The sequence below is a fragment of the Pungitius pungitius genome, chromosome 3 (assembly GCF_949316345.1).
Source record: "Pungitius pungitius chromosome 3, fPunPun2.1, whole genome shotgun sequence".
NCBI classification, from domain to species: domain Eukaryota; kingdom Metazoa; phylum Chordata; class Actinopteri; order Perciformes; family Gasterosteidae; genus Pungitius; species Pungitius pungitius.
Window position 1 is genome coordinate 22,917,595 of NC_084902.1, and position 24,610 is coordinate 22,942,204.

At 44.2% G+C, this 24,610-nt stretch overlaps 3 protein-coding genes across 15 annotated transcripts in view; 1 reads left to right on the forward strand and 2 right to left on the reverse strand.

Moving 5' to 3' along the window:
* Window positions 1-282: 282 nt before the first annotated feature.
* On the reverse strand, window positions 283-9,680 carry gtf3c3 (general transcription factor IIIC, polypeptide 3). Its single transcript, XM_037472829.2, has 19 exons — window positions 9,364-9,680; window positions 8,610-8,694; window positions 7,674-8,014; window positions 7,457-7,580; window positions 7,167-7,358; window positions 5,792-5,957; window positions 5,573-5,720; window positions 5,066-5,258; window positions 4,556-4,656; window positions 4,315-4,486; window positions 3,750-3,952; window positions 3,352-3,453; window positions 3,050-3,176; window positions 2,386-2,611; window positions 2,217-2,271; window positions 1,614-1,749; window positions 1,278-1,402; window positions 1,001-1,153; window positions 283-912 (listed from the first exon to the last, which is right to left on the reverse strand). Exons 1-19 carry the CDS (start codon window positions 9,454-9,456, stop codon window positions 790-792), a joined length of 2,865 nt encoding a protein of 954 aa, XP_037328726.2. The 5' UTR covers window positions 9,457-9,680; the 3' UTR covers window positions 283-789.
* A 4,255-nt stretch (window positions 9,681-13,935) lies between these two features.
* Window positions 13,936-15,991, forward strand: LOC119217568 (adenosine receptor A1-like). The gene is made up of 4 exons (XM_037471314.2): window positions 13,936-14,115; window positions 14,224-14,358; window positions 14,928-15,112; window positions 15,256-15,991. Exons 1-4 carry the CDS (start codon window positions 13,936-13,938, stop codon window positions 15,989-15,991), a joined length of 1,236 nt encoding a protein of 411 aa, XP_037327211.1.
* A 5,471-nt stretch (window positions 15,992-21,462) lies between these two features.
* Window positions 21,463-24,610, reverse strand: part of dmd (dystrophin) — a 202,169-nt gene continuing 199,021 nt past the window's right edge. For 12 of the 13 annotated variants that reach the window (XM_062561338.1, XM_062561339.1, XM_037454435.2 and 9 more), the window contains one exon: window positions 21,463-23,865. In XM_062561338.1, the coding sequence (XP_062417322.1) occupies window positions 23,747-23,865 (119 nt within the window). In that variant the 3' untranslated portion in view covers window positions 21,463-23,746. Of the gene's footprint in view, window positions 23,866-24,519; window positions 24,546-24,610 lie in introns of all 13 variants that reach the window. The other variant, XM_062561337.1, reaches the window with a different exon arrangement.

The following is a 24,610-nucleotide window of genomic DNA, read 5'->3' on the forward strand; positions in this document are numbered from 1 at the left end:
AGATGGAGTGCAGTGACCCGGAGAGGACCCGATGGAAGCAGACTGTTAGGATGGGAGAAAAGAGGGATTTGTCCATTAATCCGAGCGGATAAATCCCAGCAACAAAAGGAAAAGTCTGTCAATCCGGGTTTTTAGGCACCACACTTTAAAAAAAGAGAAAGAAAAAGATGCAGAAATATTCAAAATCAAGTGCATGACTAAAGCAACATAAAACCGATATAACTATATAATTATATATATATACATAAATCAATTAACATAAACACAATCTTAGACTGAAAAGGTTTAATTTACAGAAATAGTACAATCTTCACAAAATGAATTAGAATGACAAGTGGTAAAAAAAAATTGGTTTGTTTTGCAAAAGTAAGGCTGTGCATACATGTACATATAATACAATCTCAATTGAAGGACTGCAGCCCTAATGTATATAAATAAAAAGTACTACCCAAGTCTCAAAATATAAACACAATGACAACATAACTCCAAGCCTTATATTTTCAACACCACCAAGCCAAGACAATATGTCAAGACAAACTTACTGTTTCAGATGTAGATGTAGAAATAAATAAATAAAAATTTGTTAACACAAAGGGGAGCGACAATCATTTGTATTTGAATTAATATCTGATTTTATTTAGCTTTTATTCGTCAATCCAAAAATATTTATCTGTTCTGTTTTACTCATGAATAAATCAAATGCATTGTCCTCAAAATGTTTTTTTTCAAGGCACTAATTGCATACGGTCTCAAATGTACTCAAAATGTAAAAATATATATATATTCAAATCAAATAATGCAGTGTGTGTTGATGAGCTGGTGGGCCAAGATCATGTTCCCGCTGGCCTGGTAGATGAGAGAGAGGTTGAAGGCAATCTCCCTCCTCAGATCCCCATGATCATCAGGGATACCCTGAAATACATTTTTAAAAGTCGTGGATTGTAGGTCTCTTTATCAGTTACCTAAATAAAAGTAAGAAAAAACATTTATGTGTACACACCTCTAGTTTCTGAGCCGGCAGGTCCAGAGCCGCCTTATAGTAATGTATGGCCAAGTGTGTGAGGCCTATCTGGTGCAGCGCTCTGCCCAGGTTGTACATGCTCTCCTGACACACTCCGCGGAGGTCCACGTACCGCCACAGAAAGGAGAAGCCCTGAAAGACACACACGTTTAGGAAGAGCGGAGTCAGACAGTGAAGTGTGAAGTGCAAGGCAAGTGCTGGTTTAATTCAGACAAGACAAAAACAACACATGCAAAAAAAAAAAAAAAAGAACTACCTGCATCACCAGCGTATTCCTTTTGTCGACATACTTCTGAGAGGCCATGTGGATAAAGGTGAGACCCACACACAGGCTGTGAAGTGGGACTGTGGGTTGGTTCTGGAAGACCTGAATGTACTGGCCTGCAGACACAAAAAATGTGTTGGATAAATACCAATTGGGAGGCCTGCCGGCTAAAACGATCACAGCTTTTAACTTTTTCATTTTGGTTTTGGAGATATCCTTGATAATTCAGGGAATCCCCAATTCATGACTCCCCAAATCCCAAGAATTTAAAAGATTTTTAGTTAGACTTTTAAGTTGTATTCGTGTGTGTGTGTGTGTACACGTTACCCAGAGCGTGTTTGAAGCTCCCACACACCAATGCATTGTGACCGCACAGGAAGCCCAAGGCGAGGTTGCTGGGATTTTTTAACAACATACGTAGACAGAAGCGATGGTGACGCTGGTGATGGGAGGTTATGGTCAGCTGGGAGGATGGGGGGGGGGGGGGGGGGAGGGAGACACATGCAAAGAAAAAAAGTGTACTTTTATTAAAGTTTACTTGGTATTTCTAAGACTGACAATTGTTTTTTTTAAGTTTGGAAAAATTAGGACAGATAGCAGCAAAAAATAATCTGGACCAGCTCAAAATAGGTGTGCACCATCCGAAAATCATGATACTGATTTGATTACCTCAGTGAGCAGATCCGCAAGTCAATGCAAAAATTGACAATATTATTAATTGATTGCAATATGAAGAATGCAGACACATTTAGTCACAAAATAAGAACCATGTGAATGGAGCATTATCAAAAATAGATGGTGATAATAATCGGTCAACTATAAACAGGCTCTTTGAACATATCGTCCAGCCCAAAATATCCAAAATGTCCCTTTAAAGTGGCGCATTAGGCAATAGAGGAATAAAGGATTAAAAAAAACATATTTACAGACCTGGTTGAAAATATTCCAAAGCTGAGGCCGATCTACAGATTCTATCAGCATCAATCTGTTGAGAAGAGCACAACGGACAAGTCACACTGTAGTTTCCACCAACCGCCCCAAAGTGACTCTCGGTGAGCGACCGGTTCCCCGGCGGACGGAGCGGCCTGCGCGAGCCCACCTGATGTAGTTGTAGGCCTTGTAGTGGTTGAGGTCGAGGATGGTGGCAGACAGGCCGAAGCACTCCATCTCCTTCCTCCGGGGCTTGTTGTCGTAGAACGAGTAGAACTCCATGGCGGACTCCACCAGCAGCTCGGCCTCCTCGTAGCGCCGCACGTCGCACAGCGTCAGCACGCAGCTCACCAGCAACTGCCACCAGTCCTCCTTGGACAGGACGTTGGTCTTGCCTGGGCACAGAAGATGACCATATACACACATTTTAAACCGTTGCAGCTGTAAGATGACCCATCAGGGACGTTTCCAAAAAGCACAGCCAACCAAATGAGACTCTGGCAAAACAATTGTGGTTTCATTTATCCCGAAATAAAAAACAGCTGAGGTCTAATTCATTCAAAGGAAAAGTTTCTTGGTTGCATATGGCTTTATCAATATTAAAGAACGGTTGATGGTAATCAAGAATAAAGGGAAACCAGCGTTTTTCCACTGATAATAATGGCAATGTTGTGTTTTCCCTCCCTTGACTTGTAGTAGTCAAACCAAAATTGAAGGATTGGATTCATATCCATCGAGTCGAAACGGATGACATATTCCATTATGGAATACACTACCGGGGCGTTAAGGCTGACCGCCAGCAGATAACACACACACACATACACACTTCTTACCAGTATTGTCCAGGTAGGCCGCCTCGTGGTCGGCGATCTCTGGCAGGCTGGCCTTCACCAGTCTCAGGTGACTTTTGCCTGACACGGTCACAGAGCGCACGCACACCATAGCGCGCTGCATGGCCACCTGAGAAAGCAAGAATGGATTGTGGATTAAGGTCTTTTCTGTTTAACAAAACATAACTCTGTATGACCTTGTATGATTGCATTACGCGAGTTTAAGAACTGGGAGTTTTCGGCCTACATATCAACCCCCCCACCCCCCGCCTCTGTGCAGATGGGTGTGTTAGCGAGCGTGGTACCTTGAGTAGCATGGAGATCATTGTGATCATAGCGTCCAGGTAGTCCTGTGTTTCTCCCTGAGTCTTTAGCAGTGTGGACCGATGCAGCAGAAGCTTTAGTTCCTACAAAATGCAGCGTGTATAGAGAAATGAGCATTAAAACAAATACACTAGGAGAGCTCAAGTCTGGTTTTTAAATGGTTCAGTATTTATTAAGTAGGTATGGACACCAATTCCCACCAGTAAAGCAAATACATTAAGTTGTGCATCATAATTGTAAAGGATCAGAACATTTTATTGGAATTTATCCACAGAAGGTTAAAAATGAATATTTTTTGTCTCATGCAGTCTTTTATGTCAACAAATTCAATCTTGACCCCCACACAAATAATAATAATAATAAGGATATTAAACCATGCCTTCTGTGCAGCCGAGGAGTCCTGGGCCAGCGTCTCGCTGTCGTACATGGACTCCAGGGCCTTGAGGGCGCACTCGGGGCGGCCCAGCTGCTGCTGCAGGGTGGCCAGGGAGAGGCGGGCCTCCAGGTGCTGCGGAGCCATGTCCACCACTCTGGTGTAGCTCTGCGCTGCCGCTTCCATGTGGCCCAGCGCCTTCAGACACTCTGCGTAGAGCGAAGGCAGTTTTGCAGACTGGCTGAAAGGTTTCACACATGGAGAAGCATGCTTCCAGAGATTCTGGAGTTAAAATGTTTGACTTTCACTCTTCAGTTCAACAGGAACAATGTGCAATGGATTAGGTCTTCAACTTGAACACAATATCTCATCATATTAAGGACAAATTCTGAGTTGAAATACTGGCTTCTGTGATAACAAATTCTATCCGGAGTAGTGTTCCGGTGCAAGACCTCCGCTTTCATTTTGGCCTGCTTGATACCGCCCACTGCTTATTTATGTCAGACATGATCATTAAATCCTTTGGCATATTTGACTACTGCTTCAGCTTTTGCTCTGTGTTGCGTCGCACCTGCGTGTCGCAGCCAGACAACAGCCAGGTTGTACTGCTCGGATATGACGAGGGCCGACAGCAGCGGCAGAGCGCTCATGTACTCGCCCTCGTCCAGGTAGGCTTCACCCACATCCAGGTACAAGTCACCGATCTCCTCCGGACTCTGCTCCATCAGCGATGACACCAGCCTCTGTGACGGAACTGGGGTCATAACCACTTTCAGTCTCCCAAAAAGGTTTTTTTTAATTATTCTGCTTACCTCCAAGGGTGTGTTGACATTCAGGTGTATGAGGCAGACAGTCAGCTTGGCCCTAAGGTCCACCGGGGTACTGTCTGGTATAAGGACATCTTTAATTTCACCTGGACACACACAGGGTGGGGAGAGGGCTCAATTAGACACCGGGCGGTCCCTTTGAGGAGACACATTTTAACTGGGATATTAATAGAACCCGATTCTGAAGCTGGATGACAAAAGAAGGTTTAATGCTTAGAAAAGCCGCTTTACCATGAAATCTAACAGAAAAGATAAGTTTAACCCAAATACATTTTTTCAGCCATTTTAGCCAAGCAATTATGGAGTTATGGCCAAAACGGAGCTTTTTGAGGTGACATTAACCTTCGACCTACAACACCTTATTAGTTCATTCTTGAGTCTGAGTGTGGTCTGTGAAAATAATGAAATACACTCCATATTGTACTTAGACGTTATAAACAAAAACCGGAAATATCTGCATATTTATATACATTGACGTTTTTTGACGTTACTCACGGTTGTTTATAGGACCTATTTCTGCCTTAGTCTTTGAGTCTTCATTGTTCTCATTGGTCTCCTCCCCTGCTTTCTCTTGTTGTTGTTGTTGTTCTTGTTGTTCTTGTTGTTGTTCTTGTTCTTGTTCTTGTACCTCGCACCCTGATTCGGATTCATTGCATTCCAAAACTATACCTGCAAACTGGACCAAGACCTGTGAAAACACACAGAACATTAATTTATTTGTTAAATAAAAGTAATTTAAACAAGAATTAATTCATAAAAAGATGAGGAATTATCTAAACTCACAACTCATTGACGGACATGTTATGCAACAGTATCAGAAGGCACAAAGGTTGGCTGCCAAGTTGAACTAAAGCTTAGATGATTTTTAAATCCTTCTGTTACTGTGGCATCTAAAAACGAAAGGTACTGCTTGGCGTAAAGCACTTGAGACAGCCCCCTCGACCACAACATATATTTTAAGAAGATGTGCAACCGCCGCCGCAACAAGCTCTCGGCCTCTACCTGCAGGGCCTTGTCGTACTGCCGGTTGGCCACGTAGAGCTCGGCTGCCATGTTGATCAAGTCGTCGCTGACCAGGCTCGGGTGTCGCTCCATCGCTTCCTCCATCACACCCAGGGCCGAGGGCAAGTCGTTGCTCTCGTAGTAACTCCTAAGCAGGTCACACGTGTTACGAATGAAACCGTGTGTGTGTTTGTGTGAAGCGGGTTGAGGTGACCCTACTTGGCCATGTCCTTGGAGAGCTGCATGAAGTGCTCTCCGTCCTCCATCGGCAGCAGCGACAGGATCCTGCGGTAGCCGTCCATGCACTGCTTGTGCTCCCCCAGGCGCATGTGGAGGCTGGCGCGCTCCCACAAGTAGCGCACGTTACTGGGGTCGGACTTAATGGCTGCGGCGGGAGAGAGAGGATGGAAGGGATTAGGACGCGAATGGTGGACGAGGTTGTAGCGATACTTCTGTGGATCGATAACAGAAGTTATCACCTAGTGGAGATGGGAAAGAAAGAGGAAAAAAAAGTCTCTAGACCTCGGCACTCTGAACCTTTGCAGCAAAGTTGTTTATTGGACTTTACCAATAATAAATATGTACACACAAACACACAAGCAACTTTTTTAGGTGCACCCGTTCAATTGCTTGTTAATACAATTTGCTAATCAGCCAATCACATGGCACCAACTCAATGCATTTAGGCATGGAGACGTGGTCAAGAGAGACGGGCTGGTCAGAGTGCGTCACAAACTGCTGATCTACTGGCACTATCACGCGTAACCCTCTCTAGGGTTTACAGAGAATGGTCAAGTTGTGTGTACGAAAAGGCCTTGTTGATGTGAGAGGTCTGGAGAATGGGCCGACTGGTTCAAGATGATAGAAAGGCAACAGTAACTCAAATAACCACTCGTTACAATCAAGGAATGCAGAATTACAATCTGCACGCGCTGACCAAAATTGGACAATAGATCGTAAAAACGTTGTCTGGTCTAATGAGCCTCAATTTCAGCTGCGACATTCAGATGGTACGGTCAGAATTTGCAATAAACAACATGAAAGCATGGCTCCGTCCTGCCAAACAGGAACAATGGGCTGGTGATGGTGGTGTAAACGTGTGGGGGATATTTTCTTGGCACACTTTGGGCCTCTTACTAATAATTGAGCACTGTTTAAATGCCGCCGCTACCAGAGTATTGTTGCTGACCACACTGTGTCTTCTGATGGCTACTTCCAGCAGGATAATGCAACATTTCACAAAGCTCATATCATCTCAAACCGGTTTCTTGAACATGACAATGAGTTCACTGCACTCCAATAGCCTCCACAGTCACCACATCTCAATCCAACAGAGCACCTTTGGGATGTGGGAAATTCACATCATAGATGTGTAGCCGACAAATCTGCAACAACTGCATGATGCCATTGTGCCAATTCGGCCCAAAATCGGAGGAATGTTTGCAACACATCTTGTTAGAAGTATGCCACAAAGAATTAAGGCAGTTCTGAAGGCAAAAGGTGGTCCAACCTTTACTCGCGAGGTGGACCTAATAAAGTGAGTGTATGTATAATTTTTCTTTTTCTTAAAATAGTGAAAGTATGTCAGACTGACCTTTTGAGTAGCAGATAATGGCCTGTCTGATGTTGTCCTGCTCCAGAGACATTTCTGCCAGTCTGATCCACTCCTCACAGGCCGCAGAGTTCAGGTGGGCTGCGATCAGACCAAACTGCAGCGCCTTGTCCATGTCCAGGTCATCCTCATAGATCATGGCCAATGTGGAGAAAGGCTCATGCGCCAAAGGAGCTGGAAGAGAAGACGAAGACAATTCATTTAGAAAATGAATACATCAGAAGAAAATTTGAAAAAGTTGCAACTCCAGGAAGTAGGAGTTGGTTACATACCCTGTCTTATGATCTCCATACACATCAGGATGGCGTCCTCCTTCTCTCCTCTGGCGTAGCGAATGTTGGCCTCTCCCATCAAGCCTCTCAGAGCTCGGGGGAGCTTGCTTCGATGACGCCGTTCCTGGACGAGCGCATACATGAAGGCAAACTGTCACACATCAAGAGCTGGGAAACAAACTAAACTGCCCCCCATCCTCCTCCTCCTCCTCCTCACCCTCATCATTTTATCGTTCTCTCGGCTCAGTTCCATCTCCAGGGCGAACACGTCTCCCACCGTTGGGTCCTCTGCTGTATAATCCTCCTCCTCTTCCTCCAGTGCTCTCTTTTTCCGGCCCCTCTGTCGTCTTCCTCCTTTTTCCCGCAGCTTCAGCATCTTCTTCGCCGACACCTTCTCCGTCCGCGCTTTTCCCTCTTCCTCAACCTTGTAGTCCTCATCAAATTCATCATCAGCATAGCTTAGGCTGTCCTCCTCCTGCTCGTCTGAAGATGGTGGCTCCGACTTTTCTCCCAGCATGGAGGCAAAGACCTGGTGGACTCCCGGGCTGACTCCCTCCTCTAACAGGTGGGGAGCGTGTTGTCAAGTGAAGTCATCAACACTTAAAGTAACATGATAGTGTTGGCATGAATTGTCTGAACCTTGTCTTCTTATTGTCTAGCTGCTAATACGGATTCCCCATTATTATCATTTAGTACTATTGTTATTAGCATCAGGAGAGTTAATGTCTTAATATCTATTTTTTTGTTTCTCAAGCTATATTAAGGTATCATCTAACAAAAAGGTTTTATAAAAGCCACAATAATTTGTCTGAGCTAATGAGGTCAATAGCAAATGGTTTCACTTGGCTTGTTTTACTGGGCCGTATTAGAGAAAACAATAACATAGAGCTTAGTATCATATCATGACAGACATTTTTAAGTTGATCAACCAATGATGTTGGTTCTAGCACAGTGGTTTCATTGATCAACGATGAGAATGGCTCAGTCTAGATTTGACATCTAATGTGTATTGATAAGTACCTGATTTAACTCAAGAAAACTAAATAATACTTTAAATGGGTCAAAGATCCTCTGACAGCGGGGCCCCACTTCCTAGAAAAACCTAATTGGTCCCGATTAAAAGCCCGACCCGTGTCAGACACACAGTATTTACCAATGTTACTCGGGATCTGGGCAGATGTAGAGGGCTTAGCATCATCATCATCCTCCTGCACACCTTCAGATGGTACCTCGAACTCCTGAGAGAACAGACAACACATAACGGTACACAACGTGCACACGTCCTCTGTGCAGCAAAGCGTATCGTAGCAGAAGACCTTTCCTTAGGAATGCAACTGTAGTGAGACGATACAGTAGGCCTCTATTAAATGAATGTTAGCTAATGCCTGTGTCCCATGTGACCCATGTGTAGGGGGATGCTGCTGTGTGAGCTATGCTAGCTTAGCAATAACAAACAAAGCACATTGTTGGTTAAGTATAATGTAATAATAAGTGGAAAAAACGTATGTGTGTGTGTGAGTTAAACATATTTAAGATGTAAAAGGTTGTACTGCCGACTCAGCAAACCTAACTCTAACCTAGAAACTTTATCTATGCTAATTTTGCTTAGCTTTAGCTCCATCCCGGTGGTTAGCATGTCCCGAATCTGGAGGAAAGGAAACGTCGAGTGTACGATACTGACAGCAAACAATGCATATCTAATAGAATAAGCATAATGGTGGACTGCTAAAGCAGTTCAGAATGAATTTTGTTGTAAAGTCTTAATAAACACATCTAATGTGAAACAAATTTAGGATTTAAAACGCTACACTGTTGCCTTATACTCATGCTAACTTAGCTCTGCTTCTAGACTGCGGGGTTCAGCCATTTGAACCAACTCGTTTTAATATCCATAATGAGTGATGTACCGTGGCATTGCGTTCGTCCCTCCGCTGGTCGAACTCTTCGAAGGTGATCCTACCCTCCATGTAGTCTATGAGCTCGGAGCTGAAGCCTGACATCGCTGCCACTGGACGTGTGTGTCTCTGTCCGAAGCTGACTGGCGCACACCATATGCTTCTTCAAAGAATAATGCACCAAATCACACAACAGCCGTAACTAAATATCGACCGCTAACTGTGAGAACCGATCCCGATCACTAGCTGCAGCATTTCACTTAAGGCTAAAAACAAAACACCACCAGCATGGTGCCCTGCAGTCACGTTACATGCAGAGTCTACCGGGTCCGTCGTTACGTAATATGTAAACAAGCTGACGTCACCGCGTCGCCCTGCGCAGGTTGGCGCCAAGCCGGAAATAACCCACAACAGTTTAATTATTTAGCATTTTTATTATCAATAACTAAGTTAATAAAGTTGAATAAAGTCATGTTTTCCTGGTGCTTGCTGCTCTGTTCATTAGTGAAGAAAATCACTGCTGTTCGGATAACGTAATGGTCTGTTGCTCACGTATGTTTCTTGAATGGTATTTACAAGCGTTTTGGCGACACCCAGCGGCGAAGAGTGGGAATGTACATGACACCTGTGTAATTTGTAACATCATCTATTCATAAATAGAATTGAAATATTGGAAATTAAGATGATTTTACATATACACACAATACCGGATTATTACTGAGTTTATTTAGTCGATTGCTGTACAAATTTAAGGCACTTTTAATTTCCGTATATATACACATATAGATAGAGAGATAGATCGATAGATATCTACATCTCTCTCTATCTATATATATTAGTGCTGTCAAACGATTAAAATATTTAATCACGATTAATCACTTTTATGTCATAGTTAACTCAAAATTAATCACAAATAATTGCAAAATTGTATCTATTCTAAATGTCCCTTCCTTTTCCATTTCAATGTTGTCCTCATGTGTCTCTCGTTGATTGTCTTCCCTGATTCCTAATTATGTCCACCTGTTCCCTCACCTCCCTCATGGATACTTACACTCACCGGCCACTTTATTAGGTACCCTATGCTAGTAACGGGTTGGACCCCCTTTTGCCTTCAGAACTGCCTCAATTCTTCGTGGCATAGATTCAACAAGGTGCTGGAAGCATTCCTCAGGGAGTTTGGTCCATATTGACATGATGGCATCACACAGTTGCCGCAGATTTGTCGGCTGCACATCCATGATGCGAATCTCCCGTTCCACCACATCCCAAAGATGCTCTATTGGATTGAGATCTGGTGATTGTGGAGGCCATTTGAGTACAGCGAACTCATTGTCATGTTCAAGAAACCAGTCTGAGATGATTCCAGCTTTATGACATGGCGCATTATCCTGCTGAAAGTAGCCATCAGAAGTTGGGTACATTGTGGTCATAAAGGGATGGACATGGTCAGCAACAATACTCAGGTAGGCTGTGGCGTTGCAACGATGCTCAATTGGTACCAAGGGGCCCAAAGAGTGCCAAGAAAATATTCCCCACACCATGACACCACCACCACCAGCCTGAACCGTTGATACAAGGCAGGATGGATCCATGCTTTCATGTTGTAGACGCCAAATTCTGACCCTACCATCCGAATGTCGCAGCAGAAATCGAGACTCATCAGACCAGGCAACGTTTTTCCAATCTTCTATTGTCCAATTTCGATGAGCTTGTGCAAATTGTAGCCTCAGTTTCCTGTTCTTAGCTGAAAGGAGTGGCACCCGGTGTGGTCTTCTGCTGCTGTAGCCCATCTGCCTCAAAGTTCGACGTACTGTGCGTTCAGAGATGCTCTTATGCCCACCTTGGTTGTAACGGGTGGTTATTTGAGTCACTGTTGCCCTTCTATCAGCTCGAACCAGTCTGGCCATTCTCCTCTGGCATCAACAAGGCATTTCCGCCCACAGAACTGCCGCTCACTGGATGTTTTTTCTTTTTCGGACCATTCTCTGTAAACCCTAGAGATGGTTGTGCGTGAAAATCCCAGTAGATTAGCAGTTTCTGAAATACTCAGACCAGCCCTTCTGGCACCAACAATCATGCCACGTTCAAAGTCACTCAAATCACCTTTCTTCCCCATACTGATGCTCGGTTTGAACTGCAGGAGATTGTCTTGACAATGTCTACATGCCTAAATGCACTGAGTGGCCGCCATGTGATTGGCTGCTTAGAAATTAAGTGTTAACGAGCAGTTGGACAGGTGTACCTAATAAAGTGGCCGGTGAGTGTATATTCTGCCTCTCCCCTTGTCCTGTGCCAGTGTGTCTTGCATGTTCATGTATCCACACCCGCGTCATAGTTGTTAAGAAACCCCTAGGAGAAGAATTCTCATTGTTACCTAATAGTTTTGGATTATTGTTAACCAGTAGAGTGGTTAATAAATCCGTGTCAGTCAACCCTTCTCTGCATCCTTGTCCTTCCCTCATGCCACGTGCTTGACAGGCGGTACAAAATAAAATTATAAAGTACACATTTCAGGTAAACAAGGACCTGTGCAGTTAAACTGTGGCTTAATATTTTCTTTTTTTCAAGTTTGCTGTGAACAAAGCAGTCAGGCCTCTTATTTCAGGAACAATGAACCGTAACAGTTAGGTTACCAATAAAAGGTAAGCCTACTACTTCTTTGCTTTCAGCCAGCAACTCAAACAGACGAGCCTGTTGTCATTTTCAGACAACAGTCATTCATCCCCCCTCTTTTTTTTAGAAAACTTTAATCTTGTGATAAAAAAATTGACCTCGTTAAACTGGGTTTGCATTAACGTTGTTAATAACGCGTTTAACTGACAGCACTAGCAATATACACACATATATATAGATAAACATATCTATATATTTAAGCGGCACAGCATATCAGGAATCACTAAACATTTATTGCCATTATAGTATGTTAGACATACTGTACATATTCTTTGCACAACATGTTTTGCTTAGTCATTAAATGTTGTTTTATCGCAAGCGTACATAATTGAACATTTACAGTATTACAATAATAATAATAGTAATACGTTTTTTTTGTTCATTACCGGCTGGAGATTTACGTCAACTAAAATATCTGCTTTTCTCTTGTCACCCAGATCAAAATCCTCTGTGGCAACCGCTGCTGTTCAATTAACAGCCTTGTGATTGACGTATTGAGCATTATCTTTTTATTACATAGAGAGAGGGATGGAGGGAAAAGTGGTGCTCCTCCCGCTTCCTCCATTCCCAGCTTCGTCCTGCACATCAGTGCACTCTGATGCGCCTCCTCCAAAGGCCTCACATCGTATCAGTGTCCCGGATGGTCTGGACGTTCCAAACTTTGTGATGATTGCACCTGAATCCTGTAGCGCAGGTCAGTGGTCTATGTGAACAAAACCTGAAGTATTTCATCCACCGAAAATAATACTCAGTCAGGAATTTGTTTTGGTTTAATCTCTAATGGACTTGTTTTGGAAACGGTTATATATGCATATTGTATGTTTTTTCTGTATTTGTTCTATATTTGTTCACTCTTTCTTGTGAGATTTAGTCACACATGCCTTCGACTGTAGCAGCAGATCCTTTACAGTTAATCGGAATAGGTGGTCCTACTAATATGTATCTGGATTATAAAAAACTAATCGAACAGAGTTAACCCCTAATATCATTTAGACTGCAAAGTGATACCCTACATTGCCTTGTTTTATACGACCAACATGCCTGAAGATCTAAAATGTCAAATAAGTCAAAAAACGGAAAAGCAGAAAATTCTCACTTTTCAAAATTTTGGGATTAGCAAAGTTTGGCTTCTTTGCGTGATGAGATTAATTAAATGATCAACTTTCTGTGGACCGACTGTTCTATTAATAAATGCACGGCATTGGCATATGTTATTAAAATATTCTTTGAGCACTTCTTGGCTCAACGAAGAAAGCCATTGGAATGCTTGTTAAATACGGCACACCATCTGTTATGTTGTTTCTGGCAATTCCTAATGTGGTATTTGGGCTGTGCTAAAATGATTACTTTATGAACATATCAAACGGGAAACCAAGGTAGAACAGAGATTAAGGGGGGAAGGTGTCGCAGGAGGGAATCCAAACCAAAATAGAACCACACATGGGGGGGAAAGCAAAACCAATAATTGTGTAAAGTCTCTAATAAGTTAAGGCTAATAAATATACACACTATATCAAAAACTATACTACACTATTCTGATGTGGGCAGAGCAACAGCCAGCAGGTCTGAATCCCTATCAGTGCGTGTAAATAGTGAACTCTTTGGGTGTTGTTGTTTTTGTCCCTTATCAGGAACCATTTTCACTGCTCAGTTGGTCGGCACAAAGGCCGCACGCCAAGCCTCATAACAACCACCGTTCTTCCCTCCGTCCATGTGCTTTCTTCTTCTCCACGGCCCGGATAATCGCTGTGTAAACAAGGACCCGTCCCCGCACCCCCCCACCACCCCTCACCCCCTTGGCGACGGGCGAATTCAATGAAGTGCACGATCCTTCTTTACAAATGGTTCAAAACACCACTGTTATCTTCAGGTTGTTGTCCATGACTGCGCCGTCCCGGTGTCCGTCTCGCCATGAACGTGACCCCCGGCGGCTGCTCGGCACAGATGCCGTACGGGTACCTGCCCCGCGCCAAGGGCCTGTACATCGCCACCGAGCTCGCCATCGCGCTGCTGGCCATAGTCGGCAACTTCCTGGTCTGTCTGGCCGTCACCCGCAACAAGAAGCTGCGCACCGTCACCAACTACTTCCTGGTGAGGAAAATGCGTTTTTTTTTCAAAGGCGGGACCCTTTTCGCGACATACGACAGGCGGCGTAGCAACAGCGGGTGTTTTGCTCTGTGCGCATGTGCGGGGGGGAAGGTGTCGTTGGCGGTGGCGGACACCCTGGTGGGCCTGGTGGCCATCCCCTGCGCGGTGCTGACCGACCTGGGCCGGCCTCACCACGACCTGCCGCTCTGCCTGGTGCTGCTCAGCGTCCTGATGATGCTCACCCAGGTAGGTGGGAGCATCGACGCGGTGGCTCAGGTGACTGAGGCGGGGCTAGAGAAGGATTTTTTTTTGGGACTCATTATGCAGACATTTTTCAGTATCAAATAAATAATAAAGCGCGTCACGCTACACGTCGACATTCACCCACTCACACATGTTCATAAACTGATGGCAGGGGGCTGTCACGCAAGATGCCAGCTGTCCTTCGGTATTTAGAAATAAGCATTTCACACGCACTCACATGCTGGTGGCAGAGACGTCACAGGGGTTCTGGTGTCTCGCCAGAGGACGCAATGACACAGAGGAGCCGCGGATCGAATCGCTGATGATGATCTGATGTCAGAATGCACAGTCCAGCCTGAAAACGATGCAATGCACATTTCATCAAATGTCTTTCATAATCAAAAGCAATAGTGAACTTCCATAATTTTACCATTTTTCCCGTCTCCACCTATATTGTCTTTATAATGTCTGTAAATACTGTGTTGATCCAACCTTTGACCTACATATTCTTTTCTAATCTTGTGTTTATACCAATCCCATCTGCAGGTTATGATCTCTCATTTGTCTTGCAGAGCTCCATCCTGAGTCTGCTCGCTGTAGCAGCAGAGCGCTACATGGCCATCCTCATGCCCTTCCAGTACCAGCGCGTCATGAGTCCCCGGACTGCCCAGTTGGCCCTGCTGGTCACCTGGGCCCTGGGAGCCGTCTCCGGCTCTGTGCCGCTCATGGACTGGAAGAGACAACCGGCAAACTCGAAGTAAGAGAGTGAGATGGATGGATGAGGAACCTAAAAGGACTGCAGGCCAACCCAATGACTGGATTACGATGTATATTCACACGCTTCAGATGCCATTTTTATTTGGTGTTGTTACCATAAAACCCATTCATCTGTTATTGCAGCTACTGTATCTTCACTTGTGTGGTGGACATGAACTACATGGTGTACTTCAACTTCTTCTGCTGCCTCGTTGTGCCGCTGGTGGCCATGTTCGTCATCTACGGCCACATCTTCGTCACCGTCCGCCGCCAGCTGAGACGCATCGCCGTGGCCAGGGGCGCCGCCAGGGAGGCGGGAGGGAGCACCGGGACGGATGACATCGAGAGCTCTGTCACGGTGGGAACCCCGGGGGGCGGAGCGGATCCCGCCACAGGCAGACAAGCACATGATGAGGCCGCGGCATGTGAGGGCGGAGTCAGGGCTCAGGCAGAGGTGGATTCCGGCATCGGGTCAAGTGTTGAAACCCAGACTGCCGCGGCCTCTACAAAGCCAGGCCTAAGGAACGCCTGGGCGGGATCTGCCAGCCCGGGCTCCGCCCCTGCCGACCCCGCTGCCGGGGAACCCAACGAGGCCAAAGCGGCCCTTCGCACCCGCCAGGAGACGCGCAAGGCCACCTCCCTCTTCCTCGTAGTGTTCCTCTTCATGGTGTGCTGGATGCCCATCCATGTCATCAACTGCGTGCTGCTGTTTTGCCCACGGTGCGAAGTGCCCATGTCCCTCACGCTGGCGGCCATTTTGCTCTCCCACGTCAACTCGGCCCTCAACCCGATCCTCTACGCGTACAGGATGAGGTCCTTCCGATACGCTTTGATTGGGATCCTGAGAGGAATGTGGAGCTTTAGACCCAAACGGCAGTAGAATAGAGCTGGTTCACAAGAAGAAACACTCGCAGCTCAGCCCGTTCTATACCCAACTCGTCCCACACGGATGCTTGGACCTTCTGGAGTCATAAATAAATAATAGCATCAGGTGCCTCTTAGTGTAGGAAAGGCCATGGTTTGGGTTCAACGTACCTACGTTTCGAGCACATGTGTCAAACTCTAGGCACGCGGGCCACATCTGGCCCGTGAATGAATTATCATTGGCCCGCATGATCAAATCTATTTACTATTAGAGCTGGCCCGCCGGTATATCGCACGCATCACCATAATACTACAAATCCCACAATGCACTCTCTGTGTGTCGTCGCGCAATCACGGGCCCGCGAAACAAAAACACTCGTTTCTGGTTTTTCGTTTTAGATCCAAAGCGGTAAAACGGAAGTGGGCGGCAGTTTTCTTCTTTTTTGTTTTAATCACTAACGAGATAACGGAAGTGGGCGGTCGTTTTCTCGTTCTTCGTTTAGAACCAAAAAACGAGACAGACTTGACAATTTTTTACTGCGTTAATCCCTTTTGTGTTTTTTCCCATTAAAAGAAAATACCGCTAAACCGGAAGTACGTCGATTTTCACAGTAAGAATCAACGCAACCGTCTGCAATGACAGCTTTTACCAGGGTAACATGAGGAGAAAAGTTCATTCAATTCAATTCAATTCATTTTATTTTGTATAGCCCAAAATCGCAAAATACAAATTTGCCTCAGAGGGCTTTACAGTCTGTACACATGCAACATCCTCTGTCCTGAAACCCTCACATCGGCACAGGAAAAACTCCCCAAAATATGAAAAAACCCTTCAATGGGGAAAAAAGGGAAGAAACCTTAGGGAGAACGTCAGAGGAGGGATCCCTCTCCCGGGATGGACAGACTGCAATGGATGTCATGTGTACAGAATCAACAATGTAAAAGATGTACAATACATTCAATTCCTCTAACAGAGATGATACAAGTAATTGCAAGTAGCAGAACAGGTGTACGGCAGGACCACTGCAGGGACAACCTCCATCAGATAGAACCACCATCCACAGAGGCTTCTGTGGGGAGGGAGAGCAGAAAGATGTTGGTTTATGATGACAGTAATATGAATCATATAGTAAGTAATGATGATGGCAGCAGCAGGTGTCAGCAGAGCCATGAGCCAGGAGTCAGAATCGGGGTCCGCACAAAACTATGATCCACGGAGACCTGCTAGGCGAGAAAGCACAAAGAACTCCCGGAAAGAAGCTTTGATTGTGGAAGGAGAGAGTGAGTGTGAGAGAGAGAGGGGCTCTGTGTGTCCTAAGAAGTCTCCCGGCAGTCTAAGCCTAGAGTAGCTTAACTAAGGGCTGGTCCAGGCTAACCTGAGCCAGCCCTAACTATAAGAAATATCAAAGAGGAACGTTTTAAGCTTTATCTTAAATGAACTGACCGAGTCTGCCCCCTGGACTGAAAGTGGAAGCTGGTTCCACAAAAGAGGAGCTTGATAACTGAAGGCTCTGGCCCCCATCCTACTTTTAAAACTCTAGGAACCACAAGTAGCCCAGCATCTACGGAGCGCAAGTGCCTTGTAGGTGAGGAGAAGTACCTTAAATTCTATTCTTAATTTAACAGGAAGCCAGTGCAGAGAAGTTAATACAGGAGTTATATGATCCCATTTCATAGTTCTTGTTAATACCCGTGCTGCAGCATTCTGATTCAACTGGAGAGGTTTAAGCGATTTACAAGAGCAGCCTGATAACAAAGAATTACAGTTATCCAGTCTCGAAGTAACAAATGCATGAACTAGTTTTTCTGCATCACTTTGAGACAGGAAGTTCCTGATTTTCGATATATAACGTAGATGAAAAAAGGCAGTCCTTGAAGTCTTCTTTATATGAGAGTTGAAGGACATATCCTGGTCGAAGAGAACTCCAAGATTTCTGACGGTGCTGTTGGATACCAGAGCAATTCCATCCATAGAGACTGTATCACGTGACAGCTGACTTCGAAGGCGCTCTGGGCCTATCATGATAACTTACTTTTTTTCCGAGTTTAACATCAGGAAGTTGCAGGTCATCCAAGTTTTGATTTCTCCAAGACAATCCTGAAGTCTAACAAGCTGCTTGGTGTCTTCTGGCTTGATCGATAGCTACAGTTGAGTATCGTCTGCATAACAATAGAAGTTTATGCAGTGTTTTCTGATAACGTCGCCCAAAGGAAGCATGTACAGGGTAAATAGAATCGGTCCAAGCACAGAACCTTGTGGGACTCCGTGACCAACATTGGTGGTCCTCGATGATTCACCGTTCACAAACACAAACTGGGATCGATCCGATAAATAAGATTTTAACCAGCTGAGTGCAGTTCCTTTGATGCCAATCAAGTGTTCTAGTCTCTGCAGCAGATGTCAAAGGCAGCACTGAGGTCCAGCAAGACAAGAAAAGAGACACGTCCTTGGTCCGATGCAAGTAGAAGATCATTTGTAATTTTCACCAGTGCCGTTTCTGTGCTATGATGCACTCGAAATCCTGACTGGAAATCCTCGAACAAAGCATCGTTTTGTAGAAAGTCACATAATTGATTTGTGACAGATTTCTCCAGGATCTTAGCGAGGAAGGGAAGATTAGAGATGGGTCTGTAGTTAGCCAACATCTCTGGAGCTAGAGTAGGTTTCTTAAGAAGAGGTTTAATTACAGCTACCTTGAAGGACTGGGGTACATGTCCTGTCAACAAAGACAGATTCATACTATCCAGTAGCGATGTGCTAATTAACGGAAAAACTTCCTTAAGCAGCTTAGTTGGAATTGGATCCAGGAGACAAATGGTAAATCGTAGACGTCAGTTGATCAAGGTTGATGGATGAGAAACCATTCAAGTAGGTATCAGGGCCCACGGCTGCATCCAAGGATCCTACATCCGAGGACGGGTCGGCTCCGGTTGGGGGTAGAAGACCATCAATTTTCTCTTTGATAGTCAGAATCTTATTATTGAAGAAGTTCATGAAGTCGTTACTACTGAGCTCCACAGGAATACAAATACATCATTAATGGACACAAATAAATAATCCTTTTCCGACGGGATGTGTTAGCAGCAGTAGTTGACTACACCCGCTGCTCTTGGCTCTGATATTAATTGTCCACGTATTGTTTTGCTTCAGTGAGCAGAGCAGAGATCGCAGGTTAAACGTGTTCGCATCTCCACCAGCATGTGGCAGTGTATTTAAGCTATAGATTTAATTATATTAAACTGTCCATCTTATTTGTGTTTGTGTTATCTGCATAATAAAAAAAGCTCTAAAAACATTACATTGAGTTGTATGGTGATGTTTCAGGAGTCTTTCAGCAAGCAAAGATTAACTTTAGGTGCAGGAAAGATGGTGGCACTGAGCTCAAAGACGGCCAGAAATTGCTTCCAAACTTGGAGCTGAATTGTCTACCAGTGTGTTTTCTCCCAAGTGGATAAAACATCATCGTAACTTTATTATCTGTACTGAGGTAGCATGTGAGATGCCTGTATCTTGTGCCTTTAAGGTCAGGCTGCATACTGACAGGATTATAAAGGTATTGCACATAAATGAGCTATTTTACTTCAAACCATTTGATGTTCCAATGCAGTATGGAATGGCAGATTCCTCCTTGTATGTTGTTCCTTGTATGTTGTTCCCATTTAATGCAGACCTATGGTCAATGTGTAGCATTGTTTCCCTGCATAATAAAAATATGTGAAATACATTACTTTTGGGTACTGATTTGACTGGTCAATGTAATGTAATCTGATACAGTGTAAATCACTTTTTTAAATTATGGTGTTTCAGTGCTGGGGTGGCTGGAGGGGGGCCTGGGATGGCTGGGGGCTGGGGGGGTGGTGGCTAGGCTGGGTGGCTGGGGGTGGTGGTGGGAGGGGGATGGGGGAGTTTTTCTGTGTTGCTGCAGTGCATTTTTTTTATGTGGAAACCCAAACATTGGGTGAAAAAACACTGCTGCTGCTGAAAGAATCCTATTTTTGTAGCTTTTTGCGCATTTTCAGCTTCAGCTTGACCAGTATGGCTTCTCTGTCCTGCCTCGGCTTGCTGAACGGGCCTCTGCATTTCTCCTTCAACTCCAGAGAGATCTCTTCCAGAATATTGTTCTCCTCTCGCAAAACCCGGTACTCCAATAGTGCCTTCGCATAGTGATTTTCCAGATTTTGCTGCTGGCTTTTCAGGGATGAATCCACGCTCTTTTTTTCAGTCTCCAGAATTTCATATTTCTCCTTCCAGACCTCTATGCTGAGTCTAAACGAAACAAACACTTCACAAAGAAATGGGGAAACGTAAAACCGGTTGAAAAGGTGCTTGGCACAAGATTTGACAGTAGAAGAAACGAGGTTACTGGGACGTAATTGTAACGGATCAATTTGCATATGTTCCCATTTTGGAAACGCTGAAGACAATTTTGAAACATCCAGAATGTTCAGATACGTTTAAGACCAGGAACATGCCTGAAGGAGTGTATGCAGACTTAAGCGATGCCACCCAATTTAAAGAAAGTCCTTTATTTACTAAGGAAAAAGATGCCTTGCTGACTCAGTTATTTTATGACGACTTTGAAACTGCAAATCCTCTGGGCTCTGAAAAGGGTTTACATAAATTAGGTGCTATATATTTTACGGTAAGGAATTTTGCTCCAATCTTTAATTCGTCTTTGATTAACATTCATTTGAGTGCTCTTTTTCATGCACAGGACATCAAGCGTTATGGCTTTAGTTTGATGCTTGAGCCACTCGTCAATGATCTGAAAGTACTGGAGACAGAGGGACATACACCTTCCATGTTTAAACATGTGATTCATGGCACAATTGTTCAGGTCACTGGGAATAATCTTGGGTTTGTGGAGTCATTTAGTGCCCGATATTGCTGTCATTTCTGTCTCCTTGAAAAAAAAAAATGTCTCACTGTATTCTGCTAAGATGACCCAGAAGTTGTACTGAGAAATGTCGCAATGCATGCACAGCATTGTCAAACCATGCAAACAAATCCTACGCTACCTCATTTATATTCAACACAGCCCAAAACTATTAAAAATCTTTTCAGCCGTAACAAGGTTGCAACGATGTTTCTTTCCACTGGTTGGGAATCTTTAAGTTGATCTGTGACATCTGGATGTGGAAACAATAAACTACTTGCTACCTTGCATTCCCCAATAAAGGGACGGTTTAAATTCAAAAGTAATTTTTAAGTACAATTAAGGTCAATTGGTTTTAAGTTTTAGTTTAGTTTTAACGCTTTAGTTTTGGTCCAAATAATTTATTTTATTTAAAAAAAATGTATAGATATATACAGTTTAACTTGCTCACAAGGAATTAATAGGTTGCTCTTTATGGGGTTTACATGCATACAATTGTGTAATTTGGGTTAGATGTGCCTTATGTTCCAGATTTGAGGTCAAGCAAGCTGTTAAACTGGAGGATAGATCTTTTTTTTTTGTTTATTCTGCAAAAAAACAAAGAGGCAAGTCAAATCAACATAACTGCGTGCTTTATTGATACACAGTAAAGCATTTTATAATACAGTAGTAAGGCATATATTTGGTGGAATCTGATATGTTGTGAAGTATTGACGCATTATTTCATGTTAGAAATGAAGAAAAAACTAATTCAGTGTCTGGATCAAAAAATAAAACAAAACCTCTTGGATCGCGCTGCAAGAATGATGCTGTAACACAAAGAGAGAGTATAACGCCCCGGAGTGGTTATACATTAAATAAAGATGGGAGTTTATTTAGTCACACATGCTAATATCATAACACCTCACACGGCACCAAAAAAAACAAAACATCATTTTTGACCAAAGACAAATAGACACAGCTAGAATAAACCTTCACGCAGAAAACAAACATCTAGCATGACCCAGGTGTGACAGTAGTGTGCACGGATTCCCCTGAACTTTCATATTGGAGGGGTGAATCTCTGAGAAGAGGTGAGCGATGCGGTGAATGCATCCGAACATTCCTCCGTCAGCGCTCTGAGGACGGAGCTCCATTTCATTGAAGATCGCATTCTTCTCCCTTCAGCAGTACTTCTGAAAGGGAGGATCGGCCCCCTGGTCCTCCTGTACGCAGAGTACTGTGTGTACTCTACAGGCCTGAATAAGACAGTGAGAAAATGCTTCTTTTTTTGGGATCAAATCCTTACTTAAGTTGTACCAGTGCAATAAGCAGGAAGTCTGTCCAGATTGGAGATGTATTCCTCTTTAAACCATATCGGCAGCTTCAAGAAGATGACCTTTTATTCCACACATACTACGTTGATTCCACTATAATTAAGGACAATATTCAAAATTTGTTTTACCTCATGTTAATCAAATATGTTCTATAGATTAGGCAGATTTGTTCCTAAATTAGGCCCTAATATTTTCTATTTTGGACAGTGGAATAAGCAAACAATTCTCATAGCTTTCCTTCCCGTTTACAACCAGCACGACGCGTGGACAAACACACCGTACTTCTAAGCCAGATGAAGGACTCAAATAAACAGGTTTCTTTGATATATGCAAATATCACAAGGTTTATCCAAAAGGTGGTTGAAAGGATAGAAACAGAAGACGACATGCAACAACCAGTCGGTCAATTAAAACAAACATTTTGATGTTCCACTTGTCCCTATTTTGACGTGATAAACAACCGAACAAGAATATAAGCAGGATATTCTTTTTTCATTAGCCATCCAAACAACCATTTGGGAATATTCTCTTTCAGAGTAGGGGACATTTAGTGGATGTAAACATTGTCAGTGTCCCAACACAGCCATCAATGAGGTCCACAGAAGAGAATAAACAGGCCAGGAAGACACAGTTGCATTATGGGAAATGTAGGATCCAGTGTTTTACTCCTTCAGGGGGCAATAAAGTCAAAAGGGGATGGTGCAGGAAACCCCCTGTGGGTAAAAAAACACACCAAGGGGATTTCTTTGCCCCCTGACTACTTGAAAAAATAAAAACATTATACTCTATTCAACAATGTAGCTCAATTGTTGGCATACAGACTTAAATGGCGTCAATAGATTTCTGTTTGATTTGAAGCACGCTGTACTACAAACCTGTACCGCCATCAAAAACACGGTGCCATGGAGATGCTGATTGATGGATGGATAGATGGACGGATGAATGGATAAAAATGAATAATTCAAATGCGGTTTTGAAGTTTGTCAAACCGAACCCCCCCCCGCCCCAAAAAGCAGAAAAAAAGCCGTAGTATAATGTGGAAATTAGGCACGACCACACAAACAAACTCACACAGTTGCACAGACAACGTACTGTAAAGATCCAGGATGCCTGCATTACCTTGACAGTAGTGTACGCTGTTATTCAAAGACATTTTCCTCTTAGAAAGCACCCTTATGATTACAATCATTCTATTTTTTGATACAAATATCTGAAATGCTTTTTCTTTTTTCCCGCAATTACAAAGAGATGGCAAATATTCAACTGCACTGAACACACCCATCCGTATCTCACCTCACTTTGCCCCCCGCCCCATCACCCCATCTCGTACTTGTTTTATACATTGCATAGAAGTTTAAAAACCAGCCTCTGTTATTAAGAAAACTATTTCAGGACGTTTTAAGAAACTACTGAAATGTACACGTTTTTCTTTAGTTGTATTTTTTTGCTGGAACTGCAATCCTTCATAAAAATAGACGTTATATATTCTCTTTGTAAACTTTTCCAATCCAGTCGATATGAATAGAAAAAAAGCATGCGTTTTTAGGGAGAGAAGGGAGGGGGGGGGGGGGGGGGGGGTCAGTAGGGCAGGGCCTCGTGCTGGTTGGCGCTCTGCTCGTCTGTCATCACGCTGACCAGTGACTCCATGGCGCGGCCCAGATCGTCGGCCATGTGGAACAAGCTGCCAATGCTGCGACCTGGAGGGGGAGGAGGAGGAGGAGGGAGAGAGGGAGAGAGAGAGAGAGAGGGGGGAAGTAAATGCTTAGACAAAACACGCTCCCATCCTGTCAGGTGGAGAGCTGCACAGTTAGAAGTGGGCTCGTCCGTGGGAGAGCAGGCGAGAGGGGAAAAGGCGAAGTACGCCACATAATAGCTACTAGCACAGCTGACCTCTGGCAAAGCGTTTGATTCAAATACACAGTGGGGACCGGCTTCATTCCACGGATCTGTGCGGTAAAAGGTCTGCGCGTGGGGGCCCACAGTGGGCCACATGGCAGCAGCACAAAGCTTGCATAGTGGCATTCCTCAGGTAACGCTGAAAGTTCACGGGAGCCATTGTGTGATGACATTTCACCCACAGCTCAGGACTAACTGTTCTCATCGCATCAGATTGTGAAATCTCCATGTGACCCCCAAATGCTGACCTAATGTGAGAAATCCTGGTATATGCACGCGCTGTGCAGAACAGGGCGTTGGTGGGAAAGAAGAGGAAATTAAAAAAGGAGGAAAAGACGCGTCACTGCACAACCGCACGCGCTACAACAGCCAAGGATGACACGAGGAAAAGGACGGGGGGGAGAGTTAGGGGGTGGGGGAGGAGGGGGGGAAGGGGGTCAAGTTGAGCCACTAACCTTTCATGGGTGTCCCCTTCGCCCCGCTGGCTCGTGGAGAAGAAGAGGAAAGAGGGAGAGGAAATAGGAGGAAAGAGGAAAAAACAAAACA